At 38.7% G+C, this 23,885-nt stretch overlaps 1 protein-coding gene across 2 annotated transcripts in view; it reads left to right on the top strand.

Annotated features, from left to right (window-relative positions):
- EML6 (echinoderm microtubule associated protein like 6) overlaps positions 1-23,885 on the top strand; it is a 304,500-nt gene that overhangs the window by 189,562 nt on the left and 91,053 nt on the right. For both annotated transcript variants that reach the window (XM_008055643.1, XM_021711181.1), the window contains exons 14-17: positions 637-823; positions 2,809-2,914; positions 10,698-10,791; positions 23,677-23,777. In XM_008055643.1, coding sequence (XP_008053834.1) covers positions 637-823; positions 2,809-2,914; positions 10,698-10,791; positions 23,677-23,777 — 488 coding nt within the window. The remainder of the gene's footprint in view (positions 1-636; positions 824-2,808; positions 2,915-10,697; positions 10,792-23,676; positions 23,778-23,885) is intronic.

The following is a 23,885-nucleotide window of genomic DNA, read 5'->3' as shown; positions in this document are numbered from 1 at the left end:
CTCCTGTATTATATGCCAAAAAATCACATTTTCGTTTTGACATATCACAAAAAATGATGATCTATTAGCTGACAATTCAATTAAGTCTCTGTTCAATTTTGTTAGAGCAAAGAACTGAAAATCATTTGACTTGCAGAAGGATTTTTTAGACAATAGTGTTGTTCATTTTCAACATCCACACTTATGTTTTGAAGTGTCACTCTGTTTTGCTGCCCCTGGAAGGTTCTACACCCCAGGGTTACAGCATAGTAAGACTCCAGATGGATGAGAGGAGTGACTCCCTAAAGTGGGAGGAAGGTATTTGTGAAAGGGGAGATGGGAAAGAAATAACCTGCACCTCATCATGGACATGCTCTCAGGCTGACCAGTTTTAAAAAAGACCACATACAGTAGCTGAGGATCTGGAATCAGATCCTATTACAATGGTCAGTGTCCATGCACCTCTTAGAAAGCTACCCTATGCCCTTAGAGGTCCTCATCCCCCATCTGAACTTTGCTGTCCTATGTGACTCTTGAGACACCTGGGGTTCCACTGGCATGTGTTCACGTCAACACATTATCTTTGCCTCGACAACCCCTGTTCCCTTCGCTCACTGTTTTTTCAACTGCTGTGCATTTCTTGGGCCTGTGCTTCAGTTATAGAGGCTACGACTGTAGAAACAATCTGTTCTACACGCAAACTGGAGAAGTGGTCTACCACATTGCTGCAGTTGCTGTGGTGTACAACCGGCAGCAACACTCCCAAAGGCTGTACCTGGGGCATGATGATGACATTCTCAGCTTGACCATTCATCCAGTGAAAGACTACGTGGCCACTGGGCAGGTATACATCTCTTTTCTAAGAATGGGGGCCTAACCAAAGAGAGAGAGGATTTAATTTTGAATCCAGTTTGCATATTAGAAATTCAAGAAATACTTGGTAGAAATAAACATAAGGCAGGAAGCTGAAAATTCAGTGAACACTGATCATTCCGCGATGATGGGAGAATCAACCAATGCATTCTAGCACTACTGGGAGTTTTCAGAGGGATTCTCCTTCTGAGTGATGAGATCTATGAATGAGATTAGCTGACTAAAAGAGTGAAAATTTTATGAAGGAACAGCTTTATAGATTTCCTCATCACTGTGTGCTCAGTACTAGTACACCTAGGTACTCAATAACTATTTATTGAGTGAATCGTTTTTTAATCCAAGTGTAACATCTAGAGTACAGTTATTTTTGTAAGGTTTAAAACCATAAGACTTATGACTAATTTATTATTTTATATTTTAGCCTTGTGAAAACGTTGAATTTTATCTAAATTGTTTTGAAATGCCCAAACCTTAGATTGAGTTTATAATGAGAAACAGAGGCCATCCTCTATTTCATCATTTGGGGATGCAGAGAAGACCGTAATACAGTCAATTTAGTAAATAGAGAATCTGTTAAACTCAGGTGTATTATCTTGCTAGTAAAACAGTAATATTGTCAAAAGTATCTTTAATTTTGTATTCTCTTCCTCAAGTGTGTAGATTATATTTTTGTTCAGTTTTGTCTTGAGCTTTTGATTGTAGTTAATACTCCAATTTTGTTCAACGTCTAAGTGGAAAATTTGAAGAAAAAACTCTTGATATAACGCAAAGTTAACATGAAATAACTAAACCTTGTTTCTGGACTTGACATAGAGGTGGTAGAAGCCTTTGAACAAGGGTTCATAACCTGGAATTCATGAGATGCATGAATAAAAATGAGAACGTGAAGGGAGTCAACCCCCAGAGAGGTGCATTTTTTGAAGGGAGAGGAGGAAGAGCCATAATTTCCATGTTGTTTCTCAAAGGGTAACTGTCCCTCAGCAGTAATAGTACCACTCCAGCTGAAAATTAGAGACCTTTTCTGTATTAGCTGATGTTACTAAGTTGTACAATAATTGACCATTGCTTTGCCTTTTCACTTGCCCTTATTTTTTTGTCTTTCTTATAAGCAGAGATGCTTGATTCATGCATTTTTAATACTCTTTTTTCAAAGTAAAAGCCAGAGAATTGTTCTTTACATGCCCCTGAGGAGATACTGCACTCAATACTGTATTTGGTGGGAGGCAAACAAGCGGCACATGCTAGGCCAGCCACCACCCCGGGCAGGGGGAACCGGGCCTCTGCAGACCTGTGTGAGAGTTGCCCAGATTCTGCTCAACTATGTCCATGGCCTTATGTCTGATTTCCCCTGTTAGAATCATCATACCCAACAGTCTTTTTTCCTCTATGTATTACAAGTGAGGAAAACCACTTTACTGTTATAATTTTCTCTGTAGGACTTTAGTGTGATAGAAGCTTGTGTCCCCACAAGAATAATCCATCTTAATGACAGAGTTATGCTGAGAGTGTTATTTCCCAGGCAGAGAAGCAGGGCCAGGACTTCTTGATGTGGGTAAAGTAATTGAGAAATGGGTAAAATAACACTGTGGATAGTGTCACAACAACATATATGTGATTTCCTTGACTAAGAAGTGGAATTTTGTGTTGAACTGAGAAGGCGGAGAGGGAAAGGTAGAAATAGATGACAAAAAGCACAGTGGACATCTGAATTAATTCATAGTCCCTGAACTTGGAGTCAGGCACAGGTTACGCTCTGCTGGAACCCAACCTGATTGCTACAATGAGCCTCTCGTGGGTGCTTTGTGCCTCAGTTTCCTCATCTGAAAAATAACTGAGGGTCTTCCAACTTTCCAAATAATGTGTTTCTATTTTTTTTGAGCAGCGCTTGACTCTAAGGAACAAAGTTATCATCATATAATTTATAAGTAGTTAACAACATTCATCCTGTTATTTAAGGTTGGAAGAGATGCTGCTATTCATGTGTGGGACACGCAAACTCTAAAGTGTTTGTCACTATTGAAAGGACAACATCAGAAAGGAGTGTGTGCACTCGATTTTTCAGGTAAGTCCCGTCTTCCACTAGTGTCACTGACAGATGGTTCCGCATGTAGTTTGTGTGTTGTGTTTGTTTTTTTAAACATCCTCCCACCTGGTTGAGTTCTGTTGTAATGAGGTGTAAGTTCTTTGTATGTCAGCCACCTAGCCTTACACTGGGAATCACTCGTGTGAATACCTCACCAAGAAAACGTGGCCTTCAGATCACACATTCTTTCCTGTCTTCTTCATTTCCTCTCTCCCGAGTCATTATCCGGAGCTCACACTGTGTTCTGTATTTGCTTGAGCGATTTGAAATCCAGAGCAGCTGTTGCTGCTGAAAGACTTTATTGCAAATGTCTGGCAGTGACTCAGGACATCAGTTTCATGGTTCCAAATAAGTGGGAGCACACCACTTTTGATTTAAAATATCAAGAACTAGAGGAAAGGCTGCAAACTCTCTGCAAAGGGCCACTTTTCAACATTGGTGTTTGGGAAATAAATTGCATACTGAAAAAATGAACTGAAGTTTTCATCTTCTTAATTTAAAATTTAAGCTCAGTACTATAAAATTGATAACTGATGAATATAATTTTCTGTAGAGTAAGTTTTCTTTAATCCAGAATTTGAGAATGAGGGTCTATTACATAAGATGTTTTTACCTAGAAGGTTTTTGTATCTCAATTGTAGAAACTAGATCAACAGAAAGAAATTCTAAACTCCCTACAGAAAACTGATTCTATCATTTCCTTTTTCTAAATTCCATTCAAGTGTTTAATAAGTACAATATGTGTAATATTAGTCTTCAAATCCCATGACTCGACAACTCTGATCTCTCCTATGTTCCTCCTTCTTCTTAGTCCATTGTTCAAGCCCTCACTCTCTCTCATCTGTACCATGGTGATAATGTTCGTCTCTGATTCCATCCTCACTTCCTCAGTCCACCCTACCCACTTCTGGAGTCTTCTGAAAACACAGTTACCATTGCTATCACAAGGACTCTCCTTTTGGTTGACTGACTCAGGGTTAAGTCCTTGGTTGGATGTTCATGAACTTGCATTATCTGGTCTCAACCTTCCTCTGTGGCATCTTCACCACCAACCCGTTAGTGCTTCTTTCCATCTGCCTGATTGTAGAGCCTGTGTGCACTCTTGTCCTTCTTGCTTGTTCTTTGTTCATGCTGTTCCCATGTGACCATTCAGGTCCGACCATCCTTTAAGACCAAGCTGAGAGTTTTCTTCTTCACCCTTCCAGGGAGATATAACCTGTCCCTTCTACATCACTCAGCCATTGTTGTTACTTATGTGGCACTTGTCATAGTCCATGTGGCACTGTAGTTTTCTGTGTCAGCATCTCCTTTACCATTCACACACAGTAAACTACTTGGCAGTGGAGCTCAGTAGTCTGTCTGTTGCTCACTGTGCATGTCGTAGGGCTGTGAACATAGAAGTTACTCAAAAGTTATTGTGAATGACTGAATGAACAAACAAATGAGGTTTTGCTTAATGTACATTGTCTTGCCTTTCCCTATTACTACTAGAATTTAACACCGTAAACCATTTTTGGGTAAAATTACCTTTATGGCCTGATCAATGCAAAATGGGGCAGTTTTTAGTTTTTGTAACATGCTGACACAGATAACTGCAGTGCCACATGGACTATGACACCACATTATCACATAATGTAAACTACTTTTAAAAAAATCTGAGTTGTATCACTTTAGAAGACAGTAAATGCCTTCTGTGATTATTAAGTTAGTAAAAATCAAGGCTAAACAGTTCATACCCTGTATCGGGGTCATATGAGGTAGGAGAAGGCATGAATATCAAGAGAGAGAGAACTACTTGGCATGCCACCTGCCGGCTGAATGCTTAGCTAACACACTCCATAAACAGTAACACAAAGCCCCAGTTTCCAGAAGTATGATGGACATGCAGTTTTAAAATAGGTGTGCCATGGGTCATTGATAAAGCAATAAAATCTAAAAGGAAACTATCATTTTAGTTCAAATATGGTTCTATTTCAAACATGTGAATGAATTCCTTCTCCTTTTTCTCTGTTTTTTCCACTCCTTAATGGCCAAACTGTCTTTTTCTTAAAATTAACTTTACTAGCAGATTCATATGTGTATGCTTAATATAAGTAATTATGTTAATAAGTATACTTCAGAAGAGTGGTAAGATGCCCAATAAGTGGCTGAAATAAATTAAAATAATGCCTAAATGTTTACAAGATCATGGTACATAGATGCAGTACATTCATATTTTTGGTAGCATTGAAAATTGATTCTGGCCGGGTTTGATAGCTCAGCCTGTAATCCCAGCACTTTGGAGGCTGAGGCGAGTGAATTGCCCATGGGTTCGAGACCAGCCCAGGCAACTTGGCAAGACCTCATCTCTACAGTAAATCAAAAAGATTAGCTGGGCTTGGTAGTGCACATCTGTAGTTCTAGCTACTTGGAAGGTTGAGGTGGAAGGATCGCCAGTGCCCAGCAGGTCAATGCTGGGGTGGCCATGAGTGTGCCACTGCACTCCAGCCTGGGCAATGGAGTGAGACTCCAACTCAAAAAAAAAAAAAAAGAATTCAAAGTGAACAAGTATGATGAATACATGTATTTTATACATATCTGTATGTATAAAGTTACCTAAAAGAGAAAAAATAGATCTCAAAATAACATCTTCACCAATTGCAAATAAAAATGTGCATATGTGTATAGGCATATAAACCAAGTAGCTGGAAATTTAGAGTAATATAAATACAATTTAATCATTATATTATTTCCTTTATATGATTGATTAAGTTTCTGGTTTCTAAATTGAAATAATTAGCTTATACTGTTTAAATACCTTGTTTTATTTATTTATTTTTTGAGTTGGGGGTCCCACTTTGTTGCCCAGGCTGGAGTGTAGTGGCATGATCATGAGTCACTGCAGCCTCGATCTCCTGGGCTCAGGTGATACTTTTGCATCAGCCTCCCAAGTAGCTGGGGCTACAGGAGTGTGCCACCATACCTGGCCAATTTTTTTATTTTCTGTAGAGATGAGGTCTCTCTATGTCACCTAGGCTGGTCTGCAACTCATGCGCTAAAGCAATCCTCCTGCCTCAACTTCCCAAAATGTTGGGATTACAGGTTTGGGCCACTCCACCTGTTATTAAATGCCTTTAGGGAAAGAGATTAGCAGATCAAAGACATTAATTATGAGATGTGTTGGAAGCAATAAGTTGATAACCAGTAACTTGGTCTCTGCATGTTAGATAGCTGATATCTCTTCTACCTTATTAATTTTATAAAATAAAGAACAAGAAATTAAGTGAGCTTAGAAATCTTTTTCTTGTAAGGCAGCCCTTCGGGTCATTGCTGGGATAGAGAAATCATATACTCTGGATGAGTGGGGAGGCCGATTTGGTCACTACTTCTAATTCCCATCTTGGGCAAATAAAGAAATTCCCATATATGAAATATTTTCTGCATTCGAAGAATATTTTAGTATCTTGACAATACAGTCTCCATTTCTCAGATAACAATCACTGGGGAAGAGCCCATTTATTCAGTAAATATGTTATTTTTGATTGTGGAAAACCACCTTTGTGTCTTATAGGTTAAGTTGGATGTCAATATATAAATGGTAGAAAGGAGTCTACCTGATAATTTTAGAAAGCACTAATATTAAGGACTATGCAGGAAAAACATTCACTGATGTCTGTTGTGTGTGATTTACCACCATGAATGGCTACATCCAGATGAACTGTAGGAGTTGACTGATTTTTGTGATCCCAATGGTGACTCCTGATGGTGTGTCCAGGAGTTTCAGGCCAGCCTGAGCAATACAGCAAGACCCCTGTCCTTGGGGGGATGTGGAGGAGTCAATGGGACAGACCCAAAGCCAGAACCCAGTTCTGGGCTCTCAGTCCAGCATGATAGCCACGAGGCCTGGGGTTGTCAGCGGCTCGGAGGTGTGCCAGGAGTTCACTCTCCTCCACTGTCAGGTCTTCCTCTGCCCCTGCCCTCCTCCAGTGCTGGTGTGAACTTTTGGCGAGTTATGCCTGGATTGCTCAGTGTGCTCACTCACCTCCCATTCCCTGTGCCCACCAGCAAGTATCTTCAGCTGTTCCTTCTACCCTTGGTATACATGTGGCATGAGCATGGAGGTCACAGAGGCTACCATGTGGAACAGCCCCTGGTGAAGAGAGACCCCTGTTCTGGAACACTGAGTCACACACTTATCTGAAGTAGGAGCAGTGGCAACTAACCATACCCTTCTTTTGGAAACTGGTAGAAAAGTGAGTAGCTCAAGTAGAAATCCCAAGAGAGGAGGCCAGTTTGATCTCCATGTTGAACCTGAAAACAAAGGCACCAAGGTAACACTCATGGATTATTATCCAGCTGGTGAACTATCTGCTTTGGTACCCCCATAGCCTCCCATCTCTTTTGAGTCAGCTTATTTTGGGGATGTCATGGAGACCTACTGACGGTGTTTATCTCTCATTAGAGAAATAATTCATTGTCCTGGAAATATAAAGCAGGCAAATGATGTGAAAACTAGACCACAAATAAGCAGAATTATGAGATTTGTCTTGTTCTTGCCACTTTTCTAAAGCAAACAAAAAAGACATTCTTAGTCCAAAAAATTCCTTACATCATGATTTATAAATCTGGATTAGATGGACAAAAAGGAATGAATTTATATTATCTCACTTAACTGAGAAACTCTTTTAACTGAATTAATTATCACTGTCTTGGGAAAGAGGAATCATCTTTGTTTTATGCTTGAATAAGGAAAGTGCTTCTACATGAATAGAAAACCAGACTAGAAAGAGAAAAGGTCAGCCACATAAATATTTTCTAGCCTAAATATCATCCTTATAATTCTTAAAAGCCTTTATTGAATAATTCTGATTTCCATAGGGCACATCTAAGGCTAACTTGATTTTATTTCAATTCAGAAAACCTATACATTTTTTATGAGCCCTAATAAGGGGACCAACTCATAACTGTCTGAATAAAAATTTGCTCTTTCTAATTTGTCCTTTACTGTTGACAGTAAGGGCCTTAGAATTAGTTCTGGACTATGTCACAACATCCATAATTAATACATCCTGTGACTGGAAAGGCTTGAAAGGACATTACCTAGACTCTAAAAATATGGCTGAAAATCAAAAACTCCAACTAATTGGTCAGAGAATAATAGATTTTCAAAGCTAAGGTCAAGCCTCTACAGGGTAAACGAAAGCTGGGAAAAAAAGAAAAAGATAACCAATTATATTTCCAAATTGCATAGTAGCAGAAATAACCCACACCTGCAGAGTTCAGGAAAAAGTTACCATCCCAAGGAAGAGATACGATTGTTGAGGCACCTCTGACTTTGCGTTGTTTCTTCCATTGCTACCCAGGATGCTTTTTTTAGTATAGAAAGATGGTATAACTATGAAGATAAGCTAATGGGACCTTGCAGGAATACTACAAATATACACAATCAGGTTACCTTTAGGCCTTCTTCAGAAGAATGTATGACACAGGATGTATGACATAGAACTTTTGTTTTTTTAAATGTACAGATGTTGGTATTCCAAGAAGGACATATTAATGCAGCTACACAAATTTCAAAAGAAAATATGAAATATAGAATTAATGCATTAATACATTCAATACTTGTGCAGTGCTTTTGAAAGCAATGGTAATGTAAACAATTTTTAAAAACTGTATTCCACCTTTATCTTCCTGGTCATCCTCACTGTCACCAGTATCATCAGCATTCATTGAAAACCAGTTCAGTGTGAGAATCACAAAGAAAATGGGATAAGATTACTATAAGCCTTAAAAGAGCTTATGATCTAAAAACAGAGAGAGAAAACACCAATCAAAATGCAATCGCCAAATACAGAGGCATGCCAATATAGAAACAGTACCAGGCCACGGGAGTGTTAGCAATGAATAGAAAGTCACTACCAGTCCCTTCTCCCAAATGCATAAAAAAGAGACTTTGTCCAATTTAAAGCCAGGTAACATTTAAACATTCGGGGATATCATTAATTGTGATTTGAAAGAAGTAATTTGTTGATAATAATTACCTGGCAGTGATTTAGTCCTTAAGGAAAATGTTAATGTCTTTATCTAATACTGTGTCTGGCAGCTTGAAAAGGTCCATGTGACGGTACAAATCCTTGCCTGATACTTAGTAGTATTTGAGGCTTGGGGAAAATTTGGTTTGTTAAGTAGACTCTTCCTTTCTCTTACTCTCTTTCCTCCCCTTCCTCTAGAAAAGGAGCAGAACACCATTTTCAGTTGTTTGGAAGAGGGTCTCTGGCACAAGTAAGGGCATTCAAAGGGTAGGCATTGGTTAGCATTTGAGGTGAGGCTGCCAGATTTAGCCACCTAAAGTATAGGAAACTCAATTAAATATGAATTTCAGATAAATAATGTCGCCATAAACATATTCCAAGCAACATATGTATAAATATGTGATACAAGCTTAAGTATTGCATGAGACAAACTTATACTAAGAAATTATTCATTGATTATTTGAAATTCCAATTTGACAAGGCTTCTTTTATTTTACCTAGTAACTCTAGCTTGGACTTGCCTTTGAAAAATATCAATTGAGGCCCCGAGTGGACCTGGGAGAAGCAGTTTATCACATACTTGTGTTGCTTTACCCTCCTGACTGGTCTTCTGCAGTCAGAGAAAGACCCTGATAAAATGATGCACAATGAGCTTGATCACTCATCTCCTAGCAACCGCACAGCCAAGGGGGCACTGCTGACCCAGAGATGCTTCTGTTTCAAATCTTGCCTTGCAAGGAAGCAACAAAGGAAAGGTTGTGCTTCTTCTTTTGTCTTGAAGGGAAAAAGCAATTGACTGTTTTGATTTCAAGTTTAATTTTGTATTCAACATTTTTTTATTGGGAAAATAGCCTAAATGTCCACATTATAGTAATCATTGATAATTATTAATCTTTTATTGGAGAAATAAATTGTCCTGGAAATACAAAGCAAATGAGGCAAAAACTAGAAAACAAATAAGCTATTATATAGAGAGATTTAGATTGTTCTATTTTCTCCACTTTTCTAATTATACTTATTCTAATTATAAGTAATATTTGATACTAAAGGAAAATGTTCATGATTTAATAGATGAAAAGAAATTAGGTGATATAGGGGTTAAATATAATTTTTTTTTTTTTTTCTCAAAGCACATTTAGAGAAAACACCGGTAGCATATACATCAAATGGAGGCCTGGAAATTTGGAGGATTAAAAAATTTACTTTATCTGTATTTTCTAAATGTTCTATAACAAGCATACTACATTTGAAATAGGGAAAAAAAGAAAGAAAGAAATTTTAATTGTAAAATCATCTTTCAAAAGGATTTTGAAGTTAAATTTAGTTTCTATAATGCCCTTGTCTTGGAGGGTTAAACTGAACCCAGTTTTTTAAAGCTGAAAATAGACTCAGGGTCACAAAGCCAATGACCCTTCCAGTAAATGTCATGAGGTTTGTCTGTCATAAAATAAACATATTACAATTTTTTGTAACTTACCTGAGAAGCTCCCTCATAATCCTGTGTCTCAGATTAGAATACTGCGTCAGCAATTTACTTCAGCAGCCAGTTATTATGTAGTAGCGTGCTCCACTGTTACTAGTCATGCATTTCATTCAGTGGGGTCCATTTAGCACATAATATTTCTAATGTATTTGAGCCTAGAGAATATTCTTAAAGTCAGTTTTTTTATTTCTCTTTACATTACTTGAAATGTTTTGATATTTTTCGTGGGAGAAATGAGTCATTTCACATTTGTGTTGTTTTCATACAGCCGATGGAAAATGTCTGGTGTCGGTTGGTTTAGACGATTTTCACAGTATTGTATTTTGGGACTGGAAAAAGGGAGAAAAGATAGCTACAACAAGGTAAGAAGCTGCCAAGATCTCATGGCATCCTGCTGATATCATGCTTCAGTAAAGGTCAATTGTTTTTATTTTCTGGTAAGAGTTCATCTTCAAACTCAGATGAAATTCATATAGAAAGCTTAACACCTAAGTGAAAACATACTGCAATAACTCATGGTGCCAAACCTGACTTAGACCGGTTAATGTTTGTTGTAGGGAATCAGAAAATTCTGGAATCCCTTCCAGAGACTTATTCACAGCTTTGCTTTTAGTAATTCACTGCTTTGCTTTTAGTAATATATGAGTGATCGATATCAAAGCTTTTTACCAGCAATCAAAGCAGCTTGTCTCAAACTGGTGCCTTGCCCTTGTTTTTTCTCTGTCTTAGCATCTGGTGAAGGATTGTCAATGTCACTGGAGTCAGAAGCACCGTTTGTCATGAGGTTACTGCATGCTGGAAAGGAGGCCCCATCATGTGCTTCTGCTGCCCGCTTTCAAAGCAGGCAAATTGTTTCCCTAATCTCCCCATCTTATAAATAGACTTTTCAAGACTGGCTGCTGTTTATAGACCACCTGTCCTCCCTTACCCCAGCCTCCCTGCCTGCTGAATCAGCGCTAAGTCTGAACAGGACTTTCACTCCCACTTACATTGAGCTCAGCTGTTTGCCCAACCCAGATCAGGGGTCAAAATAGGTGGCAGCCAAGGCTCAGCAATACAATTCACCGCCCAGGCACGTTGTCAGTGTACCTCTCTGCCTCTTCCCTGCATCAGTAATGTCCTTTCTGTCTTTCTTTTTTTTTTTTTTTGAGTTGGAGTCTCACTCTGTCGCCCAGACTGGAGTGCAGTGGCTGCTCCCGGCCACCGCAGCCTCGACCTGCTGGGCTCCGGCAATCCTTCCGCCTCAGCCTTCCAAGTAACCAGAATTACAGGCATGCGCTACCACGCCCGGCTGATTTTTTTTTTTTTTTTATTGTAGAGATGAGGTCTCGCTGCCCAGGCGGGTCTCGAACCTGCGGGTTCAGACAATCCACTCACCTCAGCCTCCCAAAGGCGCGGGATTACAGGCTGAGCCACTGAGCCCGGCTCTTTCTGTCTTTCAATATTGAAGCTAATGCCCTTGAACCCCAATATTCACTTTTTTAATTAATATTTTCCTCTACAATATTAAATAGAAAAAACATTTTCTGGCAACTTGGTTTAATGCATGAAGATCTAGAAACTGCTAGAGACTCGGGGAGGAGCAGATGGAGGCTTGAAGACTCCGGCTGACCGTTTGAGGAAAAATAGCAAAGCTTTTCTGATGACTGCTGTTGAGAAGGAATTCTTGGCAGCAAATGGCAGCTCACAAATCTGCCTGCCCAAGTAGTTTTTTCTTTTGGTCTTTCTAGTGTTCTTCACGGTTGTACTACGCCCTGCTAGTACTCAGATTCAGCTCCTAATCAGAACTCTGTTTTTCTCTTAGACTAAAATACTGAGTTTTATTTTAATATTCCCGATAACATACCATCTACCTTTACAGATAATTTCAGGGAAAGCACATATCTGCATTTCAAAAGCAACAGGAATGCAGTTTTTCTGCTAAAAATCTTTCTGAAGCTGTGGGTGGCTCACCAGTTGTATGCCAGAAACATTAGTAGAAACTGAAGAAAGATTTCTTAATATCAAAAAGTATATATTTTATGTGCTTGGTGGATAGTGTGACTTCTTTTATTTAATTAATACACACCGACTTAACATCACTATGTTGATGACACAATTTATATTTGGAATTGCTTCCAAGCCTTGTGACACATTCCGCAAAACCAGACACCTGCAGAATTGCCCTCAGAACATTTTTGCAATTGTGACATTAACTAGTGCTCTTTCCAAGGGGAAAGATCAAGGATTATTAAAGTTCTTTGGAAGAATACTCGATTTTAAAATAATAAGTAAACCAGGCTCGGTGGCTCAGCCTGTAATCCCGCGCCTTTGGGAGGCTGAGGTGAGTGGATTGCCTGAGCCCGCGGGTTCGAGACCTGCCTGGGCAGGCGAGACATCATCTTTACAATAAATCAAAAAATTAGCCGGGCGTGGTAGCGCGCACCTGTAATTCTGGCTACTTGGAAAGCTGAGGAGGAAGGATCGCCGGAGCCCAGCAGGTCGAGGCTGCGGTGGCCGGGAGTGGCCACTGCACTCCAGTCTGGGCGACAGAGTGAGACTCCAACTCAAAAAAATAAAATAATAAGTAAATAAAATATTTACATAAATATTTGCATAATATTAACAATGATAAATATTTACATAAATATATAAATAAGCAATCAGACAAACAGATAAGATTTCTACTTATGATCTTAAGTTAGAGTGCTTATGAAGATAGAAACTTTAAAAACAGGAGCAGAAAGCCAGGCTCGGTGGCTCTGCCTGTAATCCCGCGCCTTTGGGAGGCTGAGGTGAGTGGATTGCCTGAGCCCGCGGGTTCAAGACCCGCCTGGGCAGCGAGACCTCATCTCTACAATAAATCAAAAAATCAGCCGGGCGTGGTAGCATGCCTGTAATTCCGGCTACTTGGAAGGCTGAGGCGGAAGGATCGCCGGAGCCCAGCAGGTCGAGGCTGCGGTGGCCAGGAGCGGCCGCTGCACTCTAGTCTGGGCGACAGAGTGAGACTCCAACTCAAAAAAAAAAAAAAAAAAAAAAACAGGAGCAGGAAAGAAGTTATAAAGAAATACTTCACCGAATGGTGCCTGCCTTTCTCCCAGGAGCCATTTTAGCTCTGAGAGAGCCCCATTCATTCTCAGAGAATGACTGACTTAGTGCCATCCCTCTGTCTGTGTCTCAATTATGGCCAGCGATGCCTCTAGCAAAGCTTACCAACAAGCCTGCTTCTGGCTGGCTGTGTTGCTCTGGCAGGGTGATTGTTCTGCAACCACGCCCATCACCCAGGAGGCAAGATTTCCCCACAGGGGAGGAGCACACTGGGCAGCTGTGGTGGCCTCCCCGGCTGCTGGTGTCCTGTGCTATGTGCAGCACCGCACTCTTCAAAGTCACCTCTCATCTGTGAAAATGTTTTGAATCCTCCTATTTATCAACTCAAAAAAGAGAGAAATTTGGAATTGGCATATGGAGATCTTACTGACAAGATCTCCATGAGACTTGCTCTAACCTACTGGAACAATTTTCCAGCATTTGCTAATTTTCATCAGTGATTTCAGTTACCCTCCCATTACAGATGAATTTTTTAGTCTTTTTTTCTCCTAAAGATTATTCAAATCTTAGTCTAATATACAAGCAGCCCGTTTAAAAACCAGGGCCAATCTCACAGAAGTAGTTACGTGGTCTAACATTGGTGTCAGTCAGGGCAGAATAACGAGACTGTTAATCAGGTGCCTCTGTGCTCCCTTACTGGACTCACATCGTACTGGTCACATGACTGTGCGGTGACAGTGACTATTATGAACGTGTCACAGAGTTTGAACAGGAGGAATCTTGAGCAAAAAGTACAATTATCAAGGTGCCTAATACAAGTCCTTCTAATGCTAATCTGAAATAGTTTTGCTACTAGAAAGCTTCGTGCTCATCAAAGGTTGATTTATTTTGCTCCCTCAGTTCGACTTCTTTTTCCAGTGGTAGAAGGTACAAGTGGTTGGGATGGGGTCTGATGTGAAACCAGGGTGGAGAGGGGCTCTTGGGCAGCCTCCCTCATCCTTCCCGCCCTGTCTCTAAACACGTGGCTCCATGTGGGTGCTAGGGGCATGGGAGACCACTGCTGTGCCCGCTTCTGTTCCCTTCTTCAACCCGATGGCGTGGCTGGGGATGTCTTCTGGTGTCATGGTGACCTCCCCCTGTGTCCCCTCCCACATTTCTCCTGTCAGTTTCCCTTCTCAAGCAGGTTGTGTCCCCCCGCCCCCCCCCCCAGCCTCTTCTCTGCACGTTGCTGAAGGACCAGGTTCGCCTCAAGTTCTGTGCTTGAACAATAAAGTGGAAACAATTTAAAAAAAGAAAGAAAGCTTAGGGTCAAAATATGGGCCCGTGTGTAGCAGGCACGTAGAACTTCAGAGCAGGCTTTTCTGTATCAGCTTCATTGCTTGATCTGTTTAAGATCCCTACGCTTACGTACAATTTAGTGAATGTGATACAGCCCCCGCATTCCCTATTGACACCTTTTCTTTCTTACTTTCTTTGAAAAAGATGTGTATCTCTTAAAAAACAACAACAACACATTTTTTCTGTCTTAAAATAATATATGATTATTATAGAAAAATTAGAAAGCACAGAAAAGCACCAAGAAGAAAAGGAAAATCATCTATAATTTTACTACCCAGTCATTGCCATGGTTAACATTTTAGCATATATTTTTATATTTATAGTTCATATGTTCTTCTAGTATTTTTATTCATTTTTGGGATATGCATATTTCTGTTACTGGCTTTTTTTTAATTCACCAACATATCATCTCACTGTCTTCTAATTTATGTCAACTGGCTTTTTCTGTGTTTTTTATTTGATATTTTAAGCCAATTTAAGCCCTTTTTGTAGCTAGGGTATAAATCAAACATTCATTCAGTATTTCTGTTATGGGCTACTGTCACAAAAATGGAGAACAAAGTCTCACCCAGGACTGGGCCTCTATGCAAATAAAAGTGTTCTGAATGGACCATGTAGACACCAAGTCCACCCGGTATTCAGTTGCCCTTGACTTCTAGAAGAGGCTTCTTCCTTCTCTCTTCCTCTGTGCTTTATGATAGGGTTTATGTGGCCCTATGTGATGAGTTACTTGTGACCGGGGCATGAGGAATTGTCCAGTGTTAGGAGAGCATTTCAGAGTCATCTACTATCTTAGTCTCTCAGTCTAGGACCTGAAACTCTTTGCATTGTTTTTTTACACACAAACTGTAGGCAACTTTCCCACATATAAAGGAAAAGTAACAGAGGTATCCAGTCAGCGTTATTTATTTTGATGACAGCATTTTCATGCTGTCATTAGCCTGTTTAGAACTTTGGCCACAACAGAAATTACATTGGTGTTTTTATGACTGAGAGTAGAAAAAACTCACATAAAAACTCAAAGTGCTTTTCCTATTCACTCAACAAGAATCAACACAGAAGACTTCTGTGACCAAATGTGTGGGGATTTCTCCCCACCAACAAGCAAGCAATCAATTTTGCAGCAAACACCAACCGGATGTCCTCTAATTCTTTTCTATTTTGATACTACCTATCTGGGGATAGAGTCAGATCCCACTTTGAAGGCTCAGTCCCCAAGACTGGTACTCCCTCAGCTCCCTTATGCCAATCACAAGCGCCAGGTTATTTTACCTGTGCTTCTGACTGACTGTCTATAAATGGAGGATCCTGTGACCCCCTCCTTGGGGGTCGATTAATTTGCTAGAACAGTTCACCAAACTCAGGGAAACACTTATTTCATTTACCAGTCTATTATAAAGGATATTACAAAGGATATAGATGAGGAACTACAGAGAGCAAGGCATATGGGAAAAGGCAAGGAGCTTTTATGCCCTCCTGGGGCATATTGCCCTCCAGGGACCTCCACTCTGGCAGCTGTGCAGAAGGAAGCTCTCCAAACTCCATCCTTTTGGGTTTTTAAGGAGACGTCATTACGTAAGTACAATTGATTAAATCATTGACCACTGCTGATCGACGGTAATCTTTGGCCTCTCTCCCTTCCCTGAAGTAGGGGTGGAGGGCTGCCTTGGTTTCAGATGACCAGTCCCCAATCCTAAACCTACCTGGAGGCTGCCAGGTATCAATTAACTCATTTGCATACAAAATGACATCACTGTAGAGTCTAGGAATTTCGGGAGTTGGCTGCCAGTAAACAGGTGGATGACCAAATATGTTTGTTACAATATCACAATGGCACTAAGAAATTAGATAAAAACTAAAAATTTCCTCAAAAAGATTTGGTGTTGTATAGATACAAGCAAACAAAACAATTTTATCTCTATTGTAATTTATTATGTTTATTCTTTATTTGCATGTTGGCTGCCTCTAGCCTCTCTAGTACGGATAAATGATTCAGAATCTGTGGGAATTTTCCTCCAGACAAGAAATCTTTGCATGCTTAATGTCTTTTATGGTTCTCTGGCTCATTTCTCCTCTTGATATTAAGCACAGTCGGTCTTTTCTTTTGTCTAAACCTCCCCCTCCCCCGTCCTAATTGTTTCTGCTATGTCCAGTGGTGTATTTTGGCACTAGTGTCCATTTTCACTGTTGATTCTCAAAGAGACAGACAGAGAAAGCCCAAAAATCAATTCCATTTCCTTTCCTTGCCTCCCACTGGAGGGTCCACATTCATGTAGCCATAACAGATCAGGAGACGCTCTGTTCTTTTCTTTAAACTTTTTATTGTGGAAAATTTCCAAATTACACAGAAGTGGAGGGAATAACATAATGAACCAACCCTCTGTACCCATCATCTACAAACTATACAAATCTCTCCCCCCTATTTTTTCTTTTACTGTTTTTTTTTTTAAAGAAAATGTTTAAGAAAACTTGACATCATGTCATTTGACCTATATGTATGTCTTCAGACCTTTCTAACTGAAAAGGCATATTTTAACAAACCACCATGTCATTACCACAACTTACTCAAGCAGCAGTAATTTCTTTCTTTCATCTATTATCCAATTTATAATCAAGCATTTCTGATTATTTCAAGGGTGAGAGTTAGTTTGTTCAAATTAGCACCTAAACAAGGCCCACGTATTGCATTCGGTTGTTATATCTTTCATGCTTCTTTTATTTTGTAGTTTTTCCATGTGGCCCTTTTAGTGCCTCAGGGAAGCATTGAGGAACTGGATCATTTTAACTCATAGAACGTTTCACATCCTGGATTTGACTTATTTTTCATGAAATCATCTCAGGTACTCCTCTGCATTTCCTGTAAATGGTTGTTAGATCCATAGACTAGATTAGATGCATATTCAATTTTTTAAAACTGTCATATTGATAAATAACTCATATAGGTTGACCCAAAGGAAAAAACTGAGGCAAAATTAATATAAGTAGTTGACTTGGGTCAAGAATGAGGGTTATAACTTGGGAGCATAGATTCACGTTGCCCTGAATATACACTCCAATTGGCAGCAGTTACAAGTGGGTGTTTATTTATTTACCCTGTCACCCAGGCTGGAGTGCAGTGGCACAATCACAACTCAATGCAGCCTCAACCTCCTGGGCTCAAGTGATCCTCCAGCCTCAGCCTCCTGAGTAACTAGATCTACAGGCATGTGATATCATACACATTACCGGTATTACAGGTGTGAGCCACTGCCTCTGGGTCCAGGCACAAGTAGTTGTTGTTTTTTTTTTTAAAGGAAAAGGAGAGGTAGTGTCTCCTTTTTCACATTAAAATATCATAAGCTATTGATTGGCTATACATTGCTTTTTGTATCACAAACTTTTTTGTTTGAGTTGGAGTCTCACTCTGTTGCTCAGGCTGGAATGTAGTGGCATGCTTATGGCCACTGCAGCCTCAACCTGCTGGGTTCAGGTAATTCTTCCGCCTCAGCCTTCCAAGTAACTGGAACTACAGGCACGCGCCACCACTCCTGGCTAATTTTAAAAAATTTACTGTGGAAATGAGGTCTTGCCAAGTTGCCCGGGCTAGTCTCAAACCCGTGGGCTCAGGCAATCCTCTTACCTTGGCCTCCCAAAGTACTAGGATTAGAGGTGTGAGCCATTGTGCCCAGCTGTATCACAGATTTTAGGAACATAAAGATAGTGGGTGAGATAGCTTAGTCATGAACAAAATGCCTTTAGACAATTGCCATCAGGGATGGGGGTAGGGGATCATGACTAAAGTTCCATACTCTTGTTTCTCTGGGCCGTATAAATTTTGCATACCTCACAGAATGCAGACTGCTCTGAACTATTTTTCTTTTCTCACATATCATACAAATCACCCATTTAAAATATACAATACAGTGGTTTTTAGCTTATTTACGGAATTGTGCAATCACCACTATCTAATTCCAGAACATTCATCATCCCCCCAAAACCCCATACCTGTAAGTACTAACCTGCTGTCTGTCTCTATGGATTTGCTTATTTTGGATATTTCATAAAAATGGAATTATACAATATGAGATACTTTATGACTGACTGACTTTTATCATTTAGCTTAAGTTTCTAAGGTTCATCATGTCATATCATGTATCAGTACTTCATTCCTTTTTATTGCTGAGTTATATTTCATTGTATGGATATACCACATTTTATATATTCATTCATCAATTGATGGATATTTGGGTTGTTTCTGCTTTTTGGTTATTGTGAATCATGTTGCTATGAACTTTTGTACACAAGATTTTGAGTGAATGTATGTTTTATTTCTCTAGGGTATATACCTAGGAGTGAAATTGCTAGGTCATATGATAACTATGTTTGACATTTTGAGGCACTGATAAAATGTTTTTCAAAGTGACTGCACCATTTCTATTCCCACCAGCAATATATGAGGGTTCCAGTTTCTGTACATCCTCACCAACACTTGTTATTGCCTGCCATTTCCATTATTGCCATTGTAATGGATATGAAGTGTGTCTCACTATGGTTTTGATTTTCATTTTCCTAATAGCTAATGATATTGAGCATTTTTTCATGTGCTGACTAGGCATTTGTATATTTTCTTTGTAGACATGTCGATTTATAGACACACTGCCCATTTTTAATAGGGTTATTTAGCTTTTTATTGTTGAGTTTTTAATATATTCTGAAGACAAGTCCCTTATCAGATATATGATTTGCAAATATTTTCTCCCATGTTCCATTTTTTAGGCATGAATACTTCCTGTCACATTACATCATAAGAGAGAAAATCAGTGGCATACCAGAGAGTGGTGGCAATGGGATTGGTCCTCCCCAGCTGGAAGTGAGAAGGATGTATTATTTGTAGAGAATTTAAAAATAATAATAAACTAAACTAAAAACCAGACTGTTTTTTATGATTCCCATTAACTGGCAAAACAAGCCAATGATAGAATTCCTTCCCCTCAAGGTGGACCACTTTCCAGCACCACTCCCAAAATGTCTAGTTTTCCTGCTTTTAGTCATACAGATCAATTGGTTGGTTTTGGTAGTACTAGCCTGATCCTTTTTTTATACAGCTTGTCATCAACATGTTACCCAGGTTGTAGTATCCATTGACAACTGTGGGCTAAATCGGTTACTTAATTGAGGGTTGAAAGTGTTAATTTTCTAATTCTATCGTTCATTCTCTTCCCCCATCAACCATTTGGTTTTTCTGAAGTACAATTCCCACAGGAAGTTGTTTTTTAAATATTAGTGTTATTTATCCTTTGTCTATAACTTGCTAGATTTTTTTCCCAGTTTGTCATTTAACTTTTGAGTTTGCTATGGTATTTTTCATTAGGCAAAAGATTTTTATTTTGATGTGGTCAAATTTATCAATCTTTTACTGCTTCAAGATTTTGAGTCATAATTAGAAAAATATCATCCATTCCAAGTTAAAAAGAAATCACCTATAATTTCTTTTAATTTTCTATGATTTCATTTAATTTGGATCTCTAAATCATTTAAATTCTATCCTAACACCTATTATGAGGAACAGATCCAACTTTATACTTCCTTATGGCATTCAAGGTATTCCAAACACCAGTTATTTTTTCCCTTTTTAAACAGATTTTATTTTTTAGAGCAGTTTTAGGATCACAGCAAAATTGAGCAGGAATTACAACGAGTTCCTGTGTATCTCCTATCTCCCCCTCTATCACCATCCTGCACCAGAATGGTACATTTGCAACAATTGATGAACCATCTTGACACATCATTATCACCCAGAGTCCACAGTTAATACATCAGGGTTCAGTTTTGGTGTTGTACATTCTATGAGTTTTGACAAATGTATATTTGCAAATGTATATAGCAATGAGCTCACTGACCAACACAGAAGCTGATTCTGTGGCACCAGCTTTTGAGAGAAGAAAGGCTTTATTGTGAATCGACTGGCAAGGAAACAGGAGGTAATACTCAAATCTGTCCCTTGAGCTAGGGGGCTGAAACAGGTTTTATAGGCCAAGGATGATGAGGTGTTATCTGACTGGATCTTGCAATAAGATGTTGCAGGGAAGCATGACAGGACTGGATCATGCCATGGCTCAAGATGTTTGGATCATGAATCAAGCATGCCGTGAGGTGTCTGTTTCTTAATTTAGACCCCGCTTCTTGGTCTGAGCACTTAGGTTCCACCCGTGAATGTACACTTGGTTCATCTGGGCATGATCAGATTGCATAACTTGCATCCTGCGGTTTATGGTAACTGAAAAACAACTATTTTATTACACAAAGTTGAACCAGATTGGGTTGGTTCTACCTATTCATTTTGTATTCCATCTATTTGTGTTCTACCTGTTCATTCCTTCGTCTCTCTCTCCCCCACACACTGTGGTACCCACTAATTTTTTTTTACTATCTTTGTAGTTTTGCCTTTTCCAAAATGTCATATGCTTGGAATTATATAGTATGTAGTCTTTTCAAATTGGCTTCTTTTACTTAGTAATATACCTTTAAATCTCTACCATGCATTTCCATGACTTGGTATTTCATTTATTTTAGTGCTGAATAATACTTCATTGTCTGGATGTACCACCGTTTATTTATTCATTCTCCTGCTGAAGGGCATATGGGTTACTTCCAAGTTTTGGCAATTATGAATAAATCTTTTATAAACATAAGTTTTCAACTCATGTAGGTAAATACCAAGGAATGCAATTGCTGGGTTGTATGGGAAGTGTATGTTTTGTAAGAAACTGCCAAACTGTATTTCAAAGTAGCCGCACCATTTTGCTTTCCCACCAGTAATTAATAAGGGTTCCTATCAGCCCACAGCCTAGCCTGCCATAGTGTCAAACACCATTTATTTTAAAAGTTCATATTTTATCTTACTAATTTGAGACTTTATCTACATTCTTGCATTCATTTGGTCTATTCCTAGGTTTTCTATTTTCCCATTGGTTTGTCAGTCAACTCGTACACAGGTGCCACACTGTTTTAATATCTCTAAGACCTACTTTTCTTAGAGATCTCTTAATATCTCTAAGACCACTTTGCTCTTCTGTTTCAGTTTTCCTGACTATTCCGGCTGGTTATTTTTCCATGAGAGCTTTAAAAATCAAGATGCTAACTCCAGATTAAAAATTACACACACAATGGTAGTTTTATTGAAATTAAGTTGAATTTATAAAGGAGAATTCATATCTTTGGGTTGAGTTTTCCTGTCTAAGAGCATGAGATATGGTTCCATTTTTAATGTCTACCTTTTTATCTTACAGATATGGATCTCTTTTCTCTCATCACTTATATATATTGCACATTTTTACTATTTATAATAGAGTCCTTGCATATTTTTCAACTGATTATTGTATATATAAGGGTTATTTATTCTCTGTTGAATTTTATATATTGTAACTTTACTAAAGTATCTTGTTTATAGTCATTTTTAAATTATTTTCTTTTGCATTTTTTGGACATTTAATTATATCATCTGCAGATAGAATGATATAATTAAATTTTACCTCTTCCATTCCAGCTATTCTGCCTTTAATTTTTTAAATCTTGTCTAACTGCATTAGTTAATATGTTCAATACAATGTGAAATGGTGGTCATAGTGGTAATAGTCTTGTCCTGACTATTAGGAATGCCACTAAGGAAGAATCTTTTGAGTACACACACACACACACACACACACACACACACACCATGAATAAACTGCTATTCCAGCGTGGTCTGTCTTTAAAGAAAGGATAATGGCATATAGCATATCTAGAGAGTCAATTGTCTTGAATAAATCTGGCTTTCTCAATGACAGAGAGTGCAGGGAAATATAAATGTCTCAGGGACAGGTCTGAAGCACCCTTTAAGTCCTACTTTATTGGGTAATAATTGAGTGTTTTTTAAAATTCTGAGTATTAGATTTTTGTCAAATACCTTTTAACATCAATGAAAACGATAGTATGCTTTTTCTTCTTACATCTGTTAATATGACAAATTGTATTATTTGATTCCTAAATATTGAACCACCTTTGCATTTGGTCCTAATGTATTATTTTTTAATATGCTTTTATATTCTATTTGCTAGTATTTACGATTTTTAAAATTTATGTCCATACAGGAGATTGATCAGTCTTGCTCTTTTTGTTTATTGCTTTTCTTTTACATAATGAAACTATGTCCTAATATGCCAGGGAAGACCATCATTTAGTCCTTGAAGGCCAGGAAAACCTTAGATTCGAATGTGATGACTCTGTATTCTAAAATAGAAATTTCCTTGACAGTGTGAAATGCCAGGTCTATGGTCCAAATCTATAATAAGTCCTTACTTTTATATTTGCCCTTTTGCTCCTTGGATTAAAAACCCACATGTTTGAATGTGCAGCATCTTAAAGTGCCTTGAATCAGTAGATGACATCCTTTCTCTCTCCATAGCTGTAGGCCAGGGGCTTCAATTTGAATATGTTTCTAGCTGAAAATCCATTTAACCTGATGTGATGTCTTTCAGAACAAGCATGGTACATTTGAAGTTTCTCATTAATACTATTGCAGTGTCTTCTCTTTTCTCCTGCAAAAGATCTCCATATCCCCAGAACTACTTGGAATCCTATGGTGGTGGCATTAATTTTACCTTATGGAGATATTATGATATGTTTTAAATATTTCATTCATTTGTTTTAAGTACAAGTAAGTAGACTTTGGTAGCAATATTAGGGAAAGAAGAGAGGGTTCAAATATGCAAAGGAAAGTCAAAGCTCATTACTGTGTGTATTTTAAACTGTATTCTAATTTAGTTGTCCTGTTAGATGTGCTTAATGAAAAAGTTAGACAAATTGCGTGCTATATCAGTGCTTCCCTCCAAACCAAAATTTTGTTTCCTATTTGTCTCTTTCAGAGGACATAAAGATAAGATATTTGTGGTAAAGTGTAACCCACACCATGTTGACAAACTGGTTACAGTTGGGATAAAGCACATCAAATTCTGGCAACAAGCAGGTACTGTCTTTTGGGTTGGTTATTTATGTGATCGAGAGCTTCACCCCAGCTGAAAAAACAGAAACAAACCATTGCTGCTACCTGGCTTGTCTCTGCAATCTAAGATAA

Source organism: Carlito syrichta, unplaced genomic scaffold (genome assembly GCF_000164805.1).
Source record: "Carlito syrichta isolate Samal-C Ts95f unplaced genomic scaffold, Tarsius_syrichta-2.0.1 Scaffold301904, whole genome shotgun sequence".
Lineage (NCBI taxonomy): Eukaryota > Metazoa > Chordata > Mammalia > Primates > Tarsiidae > Carlito > Carlito syrichta.
This window is presented reverse-complemented; position numbering and strand designations above follow the sequence as displayed.